Source organism: Pseudophryne corroboree (genome assembly GCF_028390025.1).
Source record: "Pseudophryne corroboree isolate aPseCor3 chromosome 3 unlocalized genomic scaffold, aPseCor3.hap2 SUPER_3_unloc_43, whole genome shotgun sequence".
Classification (NCBI taxonomy): Eukaryota; Metazoa; Chordata; class Amphibia; order Anura; family Myobatrachidae; genus Pseudophryne; species Pseudophryne corroboree.
In genome coordinates, this window is record NW_026967534.1 from 304,554 (window position 1) to 322,398 (window position 17,845).

The 17,845-nt window shown below is 40.0% G+C and overlaps 1 protein-coding gene across 1 annotated transcript in view; it reads right to left on the reverse strand.

The window, feature by feature from the left end:
- Window positions 1-5,368: 5,368 nt before the first annotated feature.
- LOC134984249 (oocyte zinc finger protein XlCOF6-like) overlaps window positions 5,369-17,845 on the reverse strand; it is a 292,312-nt gene continuing 279,835 nt past the window's right edge. Inside the window, exon 5 of the mRNA XM_063949875.1 lies at window positions 5,369-7,754. Within this exon, the coding sequence (XP_063805945.1) occupies window positions 6,007-7,754 (1,748 nt within the window). The 3' untranslated portion in view covers window positions 5,369-6,006. The remainder of the gene's footprint in view (window positions 7,755-17,845) is intronic.

Below are 17,845 nucleotides of genomic sequence, written 5' to 3' on the forward strand. Positions count from 1 at the left end.
AATTGGGCTTCTCAGTAGGCCTTGTCAGCATAAAGGTCATTCTTGTTCACAATTGCATGTTGTTTGTCCAAAGCAAAGATCCATCAGATATTCATTATCATGTCCTCTTTCTCCTGACATAAAACCCTCATAAAATGTCATTAAGTTCTGGATATCTAAATACAAGGGTCTCTATTGTTAGATACGAAGTCTCTGTCAGGTGATATAACATTTCCCCTTCTGTATATGGAACATATGGTGTAACTAGATCAGACTTCTGTCATTCTCACCAGTAATAATGTTACTTATACATTTCCCCTTCTGTATATGTAACGTATGGTGTAACTAGAACTGACTTCTGTCATTCTCACCAGTAATAATGTTACTTATACATTTCCCCTTCTGTATATGTAACGTATGGTGTAACTAGATCTGACTACTGTCATTCTCTATGGTAATAATGTTACTTATACATTTTCCCTTCTGTATATGTAACGTATGGTGTAACTAGATCTGACTCCTGTTATTCTCACCAGTAATGTTACTTATACATTTCCCCTTCTGTATATGGAACGTATGGTGTAACTAGATCTGACTCATGTCATTCTCACCGATAATGTTACTTATACATATCCCCTTCTGTGTATGGAATGTATGGTGTAACTAGATCTGACTCCTGTCATTCTCACCAATAATAATCTTACTTATACATTTCCCCTTCTGTATATGGAACGTATAGTGTAACTAGATCTGACTCCTGTCATTCTCACCAGTAATAATGTTACTTATACATTTCCCCTTCTGTATATAGAACGTATGGTGTAACTAGATCTGACTCCCGTCATTCTCACCAGTAATAATGTTAATTATACATTTCCCCTTCTGTATATGGAACGTATGGTGTAACTAGATCTGACTCCTGTCATTCTCACCAGTAATAATGCTACTTATACATTTCCCCTTCTGTATATGTAACATATGGTGTAACTAGATCTGACACCTGTAACTCTCACCAGTAATAATGTTACTTATACATTTCCCCTTCTGTATATGTAACGTATGGTGTAACTAGATCTGACTCCTGTCATTCTCTATGGTAATAATGTTACTTATACATTTCCCCTTCTGTATATGGAACATATGGTGTAACTAGATCTGACTCCTGTTGTTCTCACCGGTAATAATATTACTTATACATTTCCCCAACTGTATATGTAACATATGGTGTAACTAGATCTGACTCCTGTCATTCTCACCAGTAATGTTACTTATACATTTCCCCTTCTGTATATGTAACGTATGTTATAACTAGATCTGACTCCTGTCATTCTCACCAGTAATAATGATACTTATACATTTCCCCTTCTGTATATGTAACATATGGTGTAACTAGATCTGACTCCTGTCATTCTCACCAGTAATAATGTTACTTATACATTTCCCCTTCTGTATATGGAACGTATGGTGTAATTAGATCTGACTTCTGTCATTCTCACTGGTAATAATGTTACTTATACATATCCCCTTCTGTGTATGTGACGTATGGTGTAACTAGATCTGACTCCTGTCATTCTCATCAGTGATAATGTTACTTATATAATTCCCCTTCTGTATATGTAACATATGGTGTAACTAGATCTGACTCCTGTCATTCTCACCGGTAATAATGTTACTTATACATTTCCCCTTCTGTATATGTAACGTATGGTGTAACTAGATCTGACTTCTGTCATTCTCACCAGTAATAATGTTACTTATACATTTCCCCTTCTGTATATATAACGTATGGTGTAACTAGATCTGACTTCTGTCATTCTCACCAGTAATAATGTTACTTATACATTTCCCCTTCTGTATATGTAACGTATGGTGTAACTAGATCTGACTTCTGTCATTCTCACCAGTAATAATGTTACTTATACATTTCCCCTTCTGTATATGTAATGTATGGTGTAACTAGATCTGACTCCTGTCATTTTCACCAGGAATATTGTTACTTATACATTTCCCCTTCTCTATATGTAACATATGGTGTAACTAGATCTGACTCCTGTCATTCTCACCAGTAATAATGTTACTTATACATTTCCCCTTCTGTATATGTAACGTATGGTGTAACTAGATCTGACTTCTGTCATTCTCACCAGTAATAATGTTACTTATACATTTCCCCTTCTGTATATGTAACGTATGGTGTAACTAGATCTGACTTCTGTCATTCTCACCAGTAATAATGTTACTTATACATTTCCCCTTCTGTATATGTAACGTATGGTGTAACTAGATCTGACTTCTGTCATTCTCACCAGTAATAATGTTACTTATACATTTCCCCTTCTGTATATGTAACGTATGGTGTAACTAGATCTGACTCCTGTCATTCTCACCAGTAATAATGTTACTTATACATTTCCCCTTCTGTATATGTAACGTATGGTGTAACTAGATCTGACTCCTGTCATTCTCACCAGTAATGTTACTTATACATTTCCCCTTCTGTATATGTAACGTATGTTATAACTAGATATGACTCGTCATTCTCATCAGTGATAATGTTACTTATACATTTCCCCTTCTGTATATGTAACGTATGGTGTAACTAGATCTGACTCCTGTCATTCTCACCGGTAATAATGTTACTTATACATTTCCCCTTCTGTATATGTAATGTATGGTGTAACTAGATCTGAATCCTGTCATTTTCACCAGGAATATTGTTACTTATACATTTCCCCTTCTGTATATGGAACGTATGGTGTAATTAGATCTGACTCCTGTCATTCTCACCAGTAATAATGTTACTTATACATTTCCCCTTCTGTATATGGAACGTATGGTGTAACTAGATCTGACTCCTGTCATTTTCACCAATAATAATGTTACTTATACATTTCCCCTTCTGTATATGTAACGCATGGTGTAACTTGATCTGACTCCTGTCATTCTCACCAGTAATAATGTTACTTATACATTTCCCCTTCTGTATATGTAATGTATGGTGTAACTAGTTCTGACTCCTGTCATTCTCACCAGTAATAATGATACTTATACATTTCCCCTTCTGTATATGTAACGTATGGTGTAACTAGATCTGACTCCTGTCATTCTCACCAGTAATAATGTTACTTATACATTTCCCCTTCTGTATATGGAACGTATGGTGTAACTAGATCTGACTTCTGTCATTCTCACTGGTAATAATGTTACTTATACATATCCCCTTCTGTGTATGTGACGTATGGTGTAACTAGATCTGACTCCTGTCATTCTCACCAGTAATAATGTTACTTATACATTTCCCCTTCTGTATATGTAACGTATGGTGTAACTAGATCTGACTCCTGTCATTCTCACCAGTAATGTTACTTATACATTTCCCCTTCTGTATATGTAACGTATGTTATAACTAGATATGACTCGTCATTCTCATCAGTGATAATGTTACTTATACATTTCCCCTTCTGTATATGTAACGTATGGTGTAACTAGATCTGACTCCTGTCATTCTCACCGGTAATAATGTTACTTATACATTTCCCCTTCTGTATATGTAACGTATGGTGTAACTAAATCTGACTCCTGTCATTTTCACCAGGAATATTGTTACTTATACATTTCCCCTTCTGTATATGGAACGTATGGTGTAATTAGATCTGACTCCTGTCATTCTCACCAGTAATAATGTTACTTATACATTTCCCCTTCTGTACATGGAACGTATGGTGTAACTAGATCTGACTCCTGTCATTCTCACCAATAATAATGTTACTTATACATTTCCCCTTCTGTATATGTAACGCATGGTGTAACTTGATCTGACTCCTGTCATTCTCACCAGTAATAATGTTACTTATACATTTCCCCTTCTGTATATAGAACGTATGGTGTAACTAGATCTGACTCCTGTCATTCTCACCAGTAATAATGTTAATTATACATTTCTTCTTCTGTATATGTAACGTCTGGTGTAACTAGATCTGACTTCTGTCATTCTCACCAGTAATAATGTTACTTATACATTTCCCCTTCTGTATATGTAACGTATGGTGTAACTAGATCTGACTCCCGTCATTCTCACCAGTAATAATGTTAATTAGACATTTCTCCTTCTGTATATGGAACGTATGGTGTAACTAGATCTGACTCCTGTCATTATCACCAGTAATAATGTTACTTATACATTTCCCATTCTGCATATGGAACGTATGGTGTAACTAGATCTGACTCCTGTCATTTGCACCAGTAAATGTTAATTATACATTTCCCCTTCTGTATATGGAACGTATGGTGTAACTAGATCTGACTTCTGTCATTCTCACCAGTAATAATGTTAATTATACATTTCCCCTTCTGTATATGGAACGTATGGTGTAAGTAGATCTGACTCCTGTAATTCTTACCAGTAATAATGTTACTTATACATTTTCCCTTCTGTATATGTAACGTATGGTGTAACTAGATCTGACTTCTGTCATTCTCACTGGTAATAATGTTACTTATACATTTCCCCTTCTGTATATGTAACGTATGGTGTAACTAGATCTGACTCCTGTCATTCTCACCAGTAATAATGTTACTTATACATTTCCCCTTCTGTATATGTAATGTATGGTGTAACTAGATCTGACTCCGGTCATTCTCACCAGTAATGTTACTTATACATTTCCCCTTCTGTATATGTAACATATGTTATAACTTGATCTGACTCATCATTCTCATCAGTGATAATGCTACTTATACAATTCCCCTTCTGTATATGTAAAGTATGGTGTAATTAGATCTGACTACTGTCATTTTCACCAGGAATATTGTTACTTATACAGTTCCCCTTCTGTATATGGAAAGTATGGTGTAATTAGATCTGACTTCTGTCATTCTCACTGGTAATAATGTTACTTATACATATCCCCTTCTGTGTATGTGACGTATGGTGTAACTAGATCTGACTCCTGTCACTCTCACCAGTAATAATGTTACTTAAACATTTCCCCATTCTGTATATGTAACGCATGGTGTAACTAGATCTGACTCCTATCATTCTCACCAGTAATAATGATACTTATACATTTCCCCTTCTGTACATGTAAAGTATGGTGTAACTAGATCTGACTCCTGTCATTCTCACCAGTAATAATGTTACTTATACATTTCCCTTCTGTATATGTGACGTATGGTGTAACTAGATCTGACTCCTGTCACTCTCACCAGTAATAATGTTACTTATACATTTCCCCTTCTGTATATGTAACGTATGGTGTAACTAGATCTGACTCCTGTCAGTCTCACCAGTAATAATGTTACTTATACATCACTTTCCTCCCAATAGCACTCACAGAACTTTACATTTACATTTACACAGAGCACAAGATACACAATAAGTAGAACAGAATAAAGACCTCAGCATGTGGGATGTATATTTAGGAAGTGAAGGAACATTAATGAAACATGTGAGTAACAGTCATCAGTCTGTTTGTGGTCTCCAGGGTGGAGGTCTCTTGGACTGTGCGAGGCAGCAGGTTCCATGGTCAGGGCTGCATAGCTAACAGATCAACCACAAATGAACTATGGCAGATTCTTGGTACTGCTGGTAACAGTCTGAGGGGGAGAGGTAAAGCATTCCAGAGAAAGGGAGCAGCACGTGAAAAATCTTGGATAGGAGTGGGAGGAAGTAATCAGAAGACAGGAGAGTCGGCGTGCATTAGCATATGGACCTGTTTCGCTAGGATTGAGTCACGGCCAACTGGCATCACCCACACCTGGAGCTCAGCTAGACATTTAGTATTGGTATTGTTTTCAGTACCTGGAGCAAAGACAGGTTATCTGCATAGTAGAGGTAAAGGAGGACATGACGTCTTATTATTTCACCCAGTAGCAGCATGTATATTGTAAAAAAAAACAACACAGGACATAGGATAAAACCTGAAGGAACAATGCAGGCAAATGGTGAAGATGAGTATACTCCAGAAGATTAAAATGGTTCCCCACCTGTGTGATGTCTACTGTGTCCAACAAGAGGTGATTTATTAATCACTCAGAGCATGCAAATGGCTGCAAACGTCTGTGAGTTCTCTCATGTTGAACAAGATGTGATTTCTGTATAAAACTTTTCCCACACTCAGAACATGAAAATGGCTTCTCACCTGTGTGACGTCTCTCATGTGTAACAAGATGTGATTTCCGTATAAACCCTTTCCCACACTCAGAACATGAAAATAGCCTCTCACCTGTGTGACTTCTCTCATGTGTAACAAGATGTGACTTGTGTGAAAAACCTTTTCCACACTCAGAACAAGAAAATGGCTTCTCTCCAGTGTGACTTCTCTCATGTGTAACAAGTTGTGACTTTTGTGAAAAACCTTTTCCACACTCAGAACAAGAAAATGGCTTCTCTCCAGTGTGACTTCTCTCATGTTGAACAAGATTCGATTTCAGTGAAAAACATTTCCCACACTCAGAACATGTAAATGGCTTCAGTCCGGTGTGACTTTTCTCATGTATAACAAGATATGACTTGTGTGAAAAACCTTTTCCACACTCAAAACAAGAAAATGGCTTCTCTCCAGTGTGACTTCTCTCATGTTGAACAAGATTCGATTTCAGTGAAAAACATTTCCCACACTCAGAACATGGAAATGGCTTCTCTCCGGTGTGACTTCTCTCATGTATAACAAGAGTTGATTTCTGTGCAAAACATTTCCCACACTCAGAACATGAAAATGGCCCCTCTCCGGTGTGATTTCTCTCATGTGTAACAAGACATGATTTGTGTGAAAATAGTTTTCCACACTCAGAACATGAAAATGGCTTCTCTCCGGTGTGACTTCTCTCATGTTGAACAAGATTCGATTTCAGTGAAAAACATTTCCCACACTCAGAACATGTAAATGGCTTCACTCCAGTGTGACTTCTCTCATGTATAACAAGATATGACTTGTGTGAAAAACCTTTTCCACACTCAGAACAAGAAAATGGCTTCTCTCCGGTGTGACTTCTCTCATGTATAACAAGAAATGATTTCTGTGTAAAACATTTCCCACACTCAGAACATGTAAATGGCTTCTCTCCGGTGTGACTTCTCTCATGTCTAATAAGAGTTGATTTCACTGTAAAACATTTCCCACACTCAGCACATGATAATGGCTTCTCTCCGGTGTGACTTCTCTCATGTCTGATAAGAGTTGATTTCAGTGCAAAACATTTCCCACACTCTGAACATGAAAATGGCTTCTCTCCGGTGTGACTTCTCTCATGTTGAACAAGATGTAATTTCCGTGTAAAACATTTCCCACACTCAGAACATGTAAATGGACTCTCACCTATGTGAGTTTTCTGATGTATGACAAAATATGATTTGGATGTAAAACATTTCCCACACTCAGAACATGAAAATAGCTTCTCTCCGGTGTGACTTCTCTCATGTATAACAAGAAATGATTTCCGTGCAAAACATTTCCCACACTCAGAACATGGAAATGGTCTCTCACCTGCCTTAGATGGCTGATGTGCAATAAGCTTTGTGTTCTGTGTAAAACAAGGTGCATCTATAGAACAGGAAAACACTGTATCTACTGTCAGAGCTGTAACAGATGCACCAATATCAGAGTGATCAGGAGAACATTTCCCAGGATCAGAGGGATCAGCTGATAGAGCTGGATGTATAATTGGGGTAATGAGATTAGTTCCTGGAGAATCCTGTCTACTGTCATCTGTTATTTCACATTCCGGGGATGATATTAGATGTACTTCTGAGATATTCCTGCTTGTGTGTCCATCTGCTGGAAATAAAATACATTTTGGAAATGTGAATTTTCATAAAACAATTAAAATCTGGTAAAGATCATGATCAAAACTGGAAAATTACTATAAAATGAGTAGACAAGACCCAGGGTGTTACATGGTACAATATATAATTCTGTAACAGACATTGTATCCAGTACTGTATTTCTGGCATTGCTTTTATGTTTTCTTGAAAATAATACTAGGAAGCTTGGACAGGAGTGTTACTAACACTGAGAGAACATGTGGTATTACTAGAGGTGACATGGGCTATGCAGTAATATAACATCACCTGTGCATACATTTAGGTAACACTGAGAGATCATGTGGGATTACTAGAGGTGACATGGGCTGTGCAGTAATATAACATCGCCTGTGCATACATTTAGGTAACACTGAGATCATGTGGGATTACTAGAGGTGATATGGGCTGTGCAGTAATATAACATCGCCTGTGCATACATTTAGGTAACACTGAGATCATGTGGGATTACTAGAGATGACATGGGCTGTGCAGTAATATAACATCGCCTGTGCATACATTTAGGTAACACTGAGAGATCATGTGGGATTACTAGAGGTGACATGGGCTGTGCAGTAATATAACATCGCCTGTGCATACATTTAGGTAACACTGAGATCATGTGGGATTACTAGAGGTGACATGGGCTGTGCAGTAATATAACATCGCCTGTGCATACATTTAGGTAACACTGAGATCATGTGGGATTACTAGAGGTGACATGGGCTGTGCAGTAATATAACATCGCCTGTGCATACATTTAGGTAACACTGAGACCATGTGGGATTACTAGAGGTGACATGGGCTGTGCAGTAATATAACATTGCCTGTGCATACATTTAGGTAACACTGAGAACATGTGGGATTACTAGAGGTGACATGGGCTGTGCAGTAATATAACATCGCCTGTGCATACATTTAGGTAACACTGAGATCATGTGGGATTACTAGAGGTGACATGGGCTGTGCAGTAATATAACATCGCCTGTGCATACATTTAGGTAACACTGAGACCATGTGGGATTACTAGAGGTGACATGGGCTGTGCAGTAATATAACATCGCCTGTGCATACATTTAGGTAACACTGAGAACATGTGGGATTACTAGAGGTGACATGGGCTGTGCAGTAATATAACATCACCTGTGCATACATTTAGGTAACACCGAGATCATGTGGGATTACTAGAGGTGACATGGGCTGTGCAGTAATATAACATCGCCTGTGCATACATTTAGGTAACACTGAGATCATGTGGGATTACTAGAGGTGACATGGGCTGTGCAGTAATATAATATCGCCTGTGCATACATTTAGATAACACTGAGATCATGTGGGATTACTAGAGGTGACATGGGCTGTGCAGTAATATAACATCGCCTGTGCATACATTTAGGTAACACAGAGATCATGTGGGATTACTAGAGGTGACATGGGCTGTGCAGTAATATAACATCGCCTGGGCATACATTTAGGTAACACTGAGAGATCATGTGGGATTACTAGAGGTGACATGGGCTGTGCAGTAATATAACATCACCTGTGCATACATTTAGGTAACACTGAGAGATCATGTGGGATTACTAGAGGTGACATGGGCTGTGCAGTAATATAACATCACCTGTGCATACATTTAGATAACACTGAGAGATCATGTGGGATTACTAGAGATGACATGGGCTGTGCAGTAATATAACATCGCCTGTGCATACATTTAGGTAACACTGAGATCATGTGGGATTACTAGAGGTGACATGGGCTGTGCAGTAATATAATATCGCCTGTGCATACATTTAAATAACACTGAGATCATGTGGGATTACTAGAGGTGACATGGGCTGTGCAGTAATATAACATCGCCTGTGCATACATTTAGGTAACACAGAGATCATGTGGGATTACTAGAGGTGACATGGGCTGTGCAGTAATATAACATCGCCTGGGCATACATTTAGGTAACACTGAGAGATCATGTGGGATTACTAGAGGTGACATGGGCTGTGCAGTAATATAACATCACCTGTGCATACATTTAGGTAACACTGAGAGATCATGTGGGATTACTAGAGGTGACATGGGCTGTGCAGTAATATAACATCACCTGTGCATACATTTAGGTAACACTGAGAGATCATGTGGTATTACTAGAGGTGACATGGGCTGTGTAGTAATATAACATCGCCTGTGCATACATTTAGGTAACACAGAGATCATGTGGGATTACTAGAGGTGACATGGGCTGTGCAGTAATATAACATCGCCTGTGCATACATTTAGGTAACACTGAGACCATGTGGGATTACTAGAGGTGACATGGGCTGTGCAGTAATATAACATTGCCTGTGCATACATTTAGGTAACACTGAGAACATGTGGGATTACTAGAGGTGACATGGGCTGTGCAGTAATATAACATCGCCTGTGCATACATTTAGGTAACACTGAGAACATGTGGGATTACTAGAGGTGACATGGGCTGTGCAGTAATATAACATCGCCTGTGCATACATTTAGGTAACACTGAGACCATGTGGGATTACTAGAGGTGACATGGGCTGTGCAGTAATATAACATCGCCTGTGCATACATTTAGGTAACACTGAGAACATGTGGGATTACTAGAGGTGACATGGGCTGTGCAGTAATATAACATCACCTGTGCATACATTTAGGTAACACCGAGATCATGTGGGATTACTAGAGGTGACATGGGCTGTGCAGTAATATAACATCGCCTGTGCATACATTTAGGTAACACTGAGATCATGTGGGATTACTAGAGGTGACATGGGCTGTGCAGTAATATAATATCGCCTGTGCATACATTTAGATAACACTGAGATCATGTGGGATTACTAGAGGTGACATGGGCTGTGCAGTAATATAACATCGCCTGTGCATACATTTAGGTAACACTGAGAGATCATGTGGGATTACTAGAGGTGACATGGGCTGTGCAGTAATATAACATCACCTGTGCATACATTTAGGTAACACTGATAGATCATGTGGGATTACTAGAGGTGACATGGGCTGTGCAGTAATATAACATCGCCTGTGCATACATTTAGGTAACACTGAGATCATGTGGGATTACTAGAGGTGACATGGGCTGTGCAGTAATATAATATCGCCTGTGCATACATTTAGATAACACTGAGATCATGTGGGATTACTAGAGGTGACATGGGCTGTGCAGTAATATAACATCGCCTGTGCATACATTTAGGTAACACAGAGATCATGTGGGATTACTAGAGGTGACATGGGCTGTGCAGTAATATAACATCGCCTGGGCATACATTTAGGTAACACTGAGAGATCATGTGGGATTACTAGAGGTGACATGGGCTGTGCAGTAATATAACATCACCTGTGCATACATTTAGGTAACACTGAGAGATCATGTGGGATTACTAGAGGTGACATGGGCTGTGCAGTAATATAACATCACCTGTGCATACATTTAGGTAACACTGAGAGATCATGTGGTATTACTAGAGGTGACATGGGCTGTGTAGTAATATAACATCGCCTATGCATACATTTAGGTAACACTGAGAGATCATGTGGGATTACTAGAGGTGACATGGGCTGTGTAGTAATATAACATCGCCTATGCATACATTTAGGTAACACTGAGAGATCATGTGGGATTACTAGAGATAACATGGACTGTGCAGAAATATAACATCGCCTGTGCATACATTTAGGTAACACTGAGCTCATGTGGGATTACTAGAGGTGACATGGGCTGTGCAGTAATTTAACGTCGCCTGTGCATACATTTAGGTAACACAGATCATGTGGGATTACTAGAGGTGACTTGGGCTGTGCAGTAATATAACGTCGCCTGTGCATACATTTAGGTAACACTGAGAGATCATGTGGGATTACTAGAGGTTACTTGGGCTGTGCAGTAATATAACATCGCCTGTGCATACATTTAGGTAACACTGAGATCATGTGGGATTACTAGAGGTGACATGGGCTGTGCAGTAATATAATATCGCCTGTGCATACATTTAGATAACACTGAGATCATGTGGGATTACTAGAGGTGACAGGGGCTGTGCAGTAATATAACATCGCCTGTGCATACATTTAGGTAACACTGAGATCATGTGGGATTACTAGAGGTGACATGGGCTGTGCAGTAATATAACATCGCCTGTGCATACATTTAGGTAACACTGAGAGATCATGTGGGATTACTAGAGGTGACATGGGCTGTGCAGTAATATAACATCACCTGTGCATACATTTAGGTAACACTGAGATCATGTGGGATTACTAGAGGTGACATGGACTGTGCAGTAATATAACATCGCCTGTGCATACATTTAGGTAACACTGAGATCATGTGGGATTACTAGAGGTGACATGGGCTGTGCAGTAATATAACATCGCCTGTGCATACGTTTAGGTAACACTGAGATCATGTGGGATTACTAGAGGTGACATGGGCTGTGCAGTAATATAACATCGCCTGTGCATACATTTAGGTAACACTGAGATCATGTGTGATTACTAGAGGTGACATGGGCTGTGCAGTAATATAACATTGCCTGTGCATACATTTAGGTAACACTGAGAGATCATGTGGGATTACTAGAGGTGACATGGACTGTGCAGTAATATAACATCGCCTGTGCATACATTTAGGTAACACTGAGAGATCATGTGGGATTACTAGAGGTGACATGGGCTGTGCAGTAATATAACATCTCCTGTGCATACATTTAGGTAACACTGAGAGATCATGTGGGATTACTAGAGGTGACATGGGCTGTGCAGTAATATAACATCGCCAGGGCATACATTTAGGTAACACTGAGATCATGTGGGATTACTAGAGGTGACATGGGCTGTGCAGTAATATAACATCTCCTGTGCATACATTTAGATAACACAGAGATCATGTGGTATTACTAGAGGTGACATGGGCTGTGCAGTAATATAACATCGCCTGTGCATACATTTAGGTAACACCGAGATCATGTGGGATTACGAGAGGTGACATGGGCTGTGCAGTAATATAACATCGCCTGTGCATACATTTAGATAACACTGAGAGATTATGTGGGATTACTAGAGGTGACATGGCTTGTGCAGTAATATAACATCGCCTGTGCATACATTTAGATAACACTGAGATCATGTGGGATTACTAGAGGTGACATGGGCTGTGCAGTAATATAACATCTCCTGTGCATACATTTAGGTAACACAGATTATGTGGGATTACTAGAGGTGACATGGGCTGTGCAGTAATATAACATCGCCTGTGCATACATTTAGGTAACACTGAGAGATCATGTGGGATTACTAGAGGTGACATGGGCTGTGCAGTAATATAACATCGCCTGTGCATACATTTAGGTAACACCGAGATCATGTGGGATTACTAGAGGTGACATGGGCTGTGCAGTAATATAACATCGCCTGTGCATACATTTAGATAACACTGAGAGATTATGTGGGATTACTAGAAGTGACATGGGCAGTAATATAACATCACCTGTGCATACATTTAGGTAACACTGAGAGATCATGTGGGATTACTAGAGGTGACATGGGCTGTGCAGTAATATAACATCACCTGTGCATACATTTAGGTAACACTGAGAGATCATGTGGGATTACTAGAGGTGACATGGGCTGTGCAGTAATAGAACATCGCCTGTGCATACATTTAGGTAACACTGAGATCATGTGGGATTACTAGAGGTGACATGGGCTGTGCAGTAATATAACATCGCCTGTGCATACATTTAGATAACACTGAGATCATGTGGGATTACTAGAGGTGACATGGGCTGTGTAGTAATATAACATCGCCTATGCATACATTTAGGTAACACTGAGAGATCATGTGGGATTACTAGAGATGACATGGACTGTGCAGAAATATAACATCGCCTGTGCATACATTTAGGTAACACTGAGCTCATGTGGGATTACTAGAGGTGACATGGGCTGTGCAGTAATTTAACGTCGCCTGTGCATACATTTAGGTAACACAGATCATGTGGGATTACTAGAGGTGACTTGGGCTGTGCAGTAATATAACGTCGCCTGTGCATACATTTAGGTAACACTGAGAGATCATGTGGGATTACTAGAGATGACATGGGCTGTGCAGTAATATAACATCGCCTGTGCATACATTTAGGTAACACTGAGATCGTGTGGGATTACTAGAGGTGACATGGACTGTGCAGTAATATAACATCGCCTGTGCATACATTTAGGTAACACAGAGATCATGTGGGATTACTAGAGGTGACATGGGCTGTGCAGTAATAGAACATCACCTGTGCATACATTTAGGTAACACTGAGAGATCATGTGGGATTACTAGAGGTGACATGGGCTGTGCAGTAATATAACATCGCCTGTGCATACATTTAGGTAACACTGAGATCATGTGGGATTACTAGAGGTGACATGGGCTGTGCAGTAATATAACGTCTCCTGTGCATACATTTAGGTAACACTGAGATCATGTGGGATTACTAGAGGTGACATGGGCTGTGCAGTAATATAACATCACCTGTGCATACATTTAGGTAACACTGAGATCGTGTGGGATTACTAGAGGTGACATGGGCTGTGCAGTAATATAACATCGCCTGTGCATACATTTAGGTAACACTGAGATCGTGTGGGATTACTAGAGGTGACATGGGCTGTGCAGTAATATAACATCGCCTGTGCATACATTTAGGTAACACTGAGCTCATGTGGGATTACTAGAGGTGACTTGGGCTGTGCAGTAATATAACGTCGCCTGTGCATACATTTAGGTAACACTGAGAGATCATGTGGGATTACTAGAGATGACATGGGCTGTGCAGTAATATAACATCGCCTGTGCATACATTTAGGTAACACAGATCGTGTGGGATTACTAGAGGTGACATGGACTGTGCAGTAATATAACATCGCCTGTGCATACATTTAGGTAACACAGAGATTATGTGGGATTACTAGAGGTGACATGGGCTGTGCAGTAATAGAACATCACCTGTGCATACATTTAGGTAACACTGAGAGATCATGTGGGATTACTAGAGGTGACATGGGCTGTGCAGTAATATAACATCGCCTGTGCATACATTTAGGTAACACTGAGATCATGTGGGATTACTAGAGGTGACATGGGCTGTGCAGTAATATAACATCGCCTGTGCATACATGTAGGTAACACTGAGAGATCATGTGGGATTACTAGAGGTGACATGGGCTGTGCAGTAATATAACATCGCCTGTGCATACATTTAGGTAACACTGAGAGATCATGTGAGGTTACTAGAGGTGACATGGACTGTGCAGTAATATAACATCTCCTGTGCATACATTTAGGTAACACTGAGATCATGTGGGATTACTAGAGGTGACAAGGGCTGTGCAGTAATATAACATCACCTGTGCATACACTTAGGTAACACTGAAAGATCATGTGGGATTACTAGAGGTGACATGGACTGTGCAGTAATATAACATCGCCTGTGCATACATTTAGATAACACTGAGAGATCATGTGGGATTACTAGAGATGACATGGGCTGTGCAGTAATATAACATCGCCTGTGCATACATTTAGGTAACACTGAGATCATGTGGGATTACTAGAGGTGACATGGGCTGTGCAGTAATATAATATCGCCTGTGCATACATTTAAATAACACTGAGATCATGTGGGATTACTAGAGGTGACATGGGCTGTGCAGTAATATAACATCGCCTGTGCATACATTTAGGTAACACAGAGATCATGTGGGATTACTAGAGGTGACATGGGCTGTGCAGTAATATAACATCGCCTGGGCATACATTTAGGTAACACTGAGAGATCATGTGGGATTACTAGAGGTGACATGGGCTGTGCAGTAATATAACATCACCTGTGCATACATTTAGGTAACACTGAGAGATCATGTGGGATTACTAGAGGTGACATGGGCTGTGCAGTAATATAACATCACCTGTGCATACATTTAGGTAACACTGAGAGATCATGTGGTATTACTAGAGGTGACATGGGCTGTGTAGTAATATAACATCGCCTGTGCATACATTTAGGTAACACAGAGATCATGTGGGATTACTAGAGGTGACATGGGCTGTGCAGTAATATAACATCGCCTGTGCATACATTTAGGTAACACTGAGACCATGTGGGATTACTAGAGGTGACATGGGCTGTGCAGTAATATAACATTGCCTGTGCATACATTTAGGTAACACTGAGAACATGTGGGATTACTAGAGGTGACATGGGCTGTGCAGTAATATAACATCGCCTGTGCATACATTTAGGTAACACTGAGAACATGTGGGATTACTAGAGGTGACATGGGCTGTGCAGTAATATAACATCGCCTGTGCATACATTTAGGTAACACTGAGACCATGTGGGATTACTAGAGGTGACATGGGCTGTGCAGTAATATAACATCGCCTGTGCATACATTTAGGTAACACTGAGAACATGTGGGATTACTAGAGGTGACATGGGCTGTGCAGTAATATAACATCACCTGTGCATACATTTAGGTAACACCGAGATCATGTGGGATTACTAGAGGTGACATGGGCTGTGCAGTAATATAACATCGCCTGTGCATACATTTAGGTAACACTGAGATCATGTGGGATTACTAGAGGTGACATGGGCTGTGCAGTAATATAATATCGCCTGTGCATACATTTAGATAACACTGAGATCATGTGGGATTACTAGAGGTGACATGGGCTGTGCAGTAATATAACATCGCCTGTGCATACATTTAGGTAACACTGAGAGATCATGTGGGATTACTAGAGGTGACATGGGCTGTGCAGTAATATAACATCGCCTGTGCATACATTTAGGTAACACTGAGAGATCATGTGGGATTACTAGAGGTGACATGGGCTGTGCAGTAATATAACATCACCTGTGCATACATTTAGGTAACACTGATAGATCATGTGGGATTACTAGAGGTGACATGGGCTGTGCAGTAATATAACATCACCTGTGCATACATTTAGATAACACTGAGAGATCATGTGGGATTACTAGAGATGACATGGGCTGTGCAGTAATATAACATCGCCTGTGCATACATTTAGGTAACACTGAGATCATGTGGGATTACTAGAGGTGACATGGGCTGTGCAGTAATATAATATCGCCTGTGCATACATTTAGATAACACTGAGATCATGTGGGATTACTAGAGGTGACATGGGCTGTGCAGTAATATAACATCGCCTGTGCATACATTTAGGTAACACAGAGATCATGTGGGATTACTAGAGGTGACATGGGCTGTGCAGTAATATAACATCGCCTGGGCATACATTTAGGTAACACTGAGAGATCATGTGGGATTACTAGAGGTGACATGGGCTGTGCAGTAATATAACATCACCTGTGCATACATTTAGGTAACACTGAGAGATCATGTGGGATTACTAGAGGTGACATGGGCTGTGCAGTAATATAACATCACCTGTGCATACATTTAGGTAACACTGAGAGATCATGTGGTATTACTAGAGGTGATATGGGCTGTGTAGTAATATAACATCGCCTATGCATACATTTAGGTAACACTGAGAGATCATGTGGGATTACTAGAGGTGACATGGGCTGTGTAGTAATATAACATCGCCTATGCATACATTTAGGTAACACTGAGAGATCATGTGGGATTACTAGAGATAACATGGACTGTGCAGAAATATAACATCGCCTGTGCATACATTTAGGTAACACTGAGCTCATGTGGGATTACTAGAGGTGACATGGGCTGTGCAGTAATTTAACGTCGCCTGTGCATACATTTAGGTAACACAGATCATGTGGGATTACTAGAGGTGACTTGGGCTGTGCAGTAATATAACGTCGCCTGTGCATACATTTAGGTAACACTGAGAGATCATGTGGGATTACTAGAGGTTACTTGGGCTGTGCAGTAATATAACATCGCCTGTGCATACATTTAGGTAACACTGAGATCATGTGGGATTACTAGAGGTGACATGGGCTGTGCAGTAATATAATATCGCCT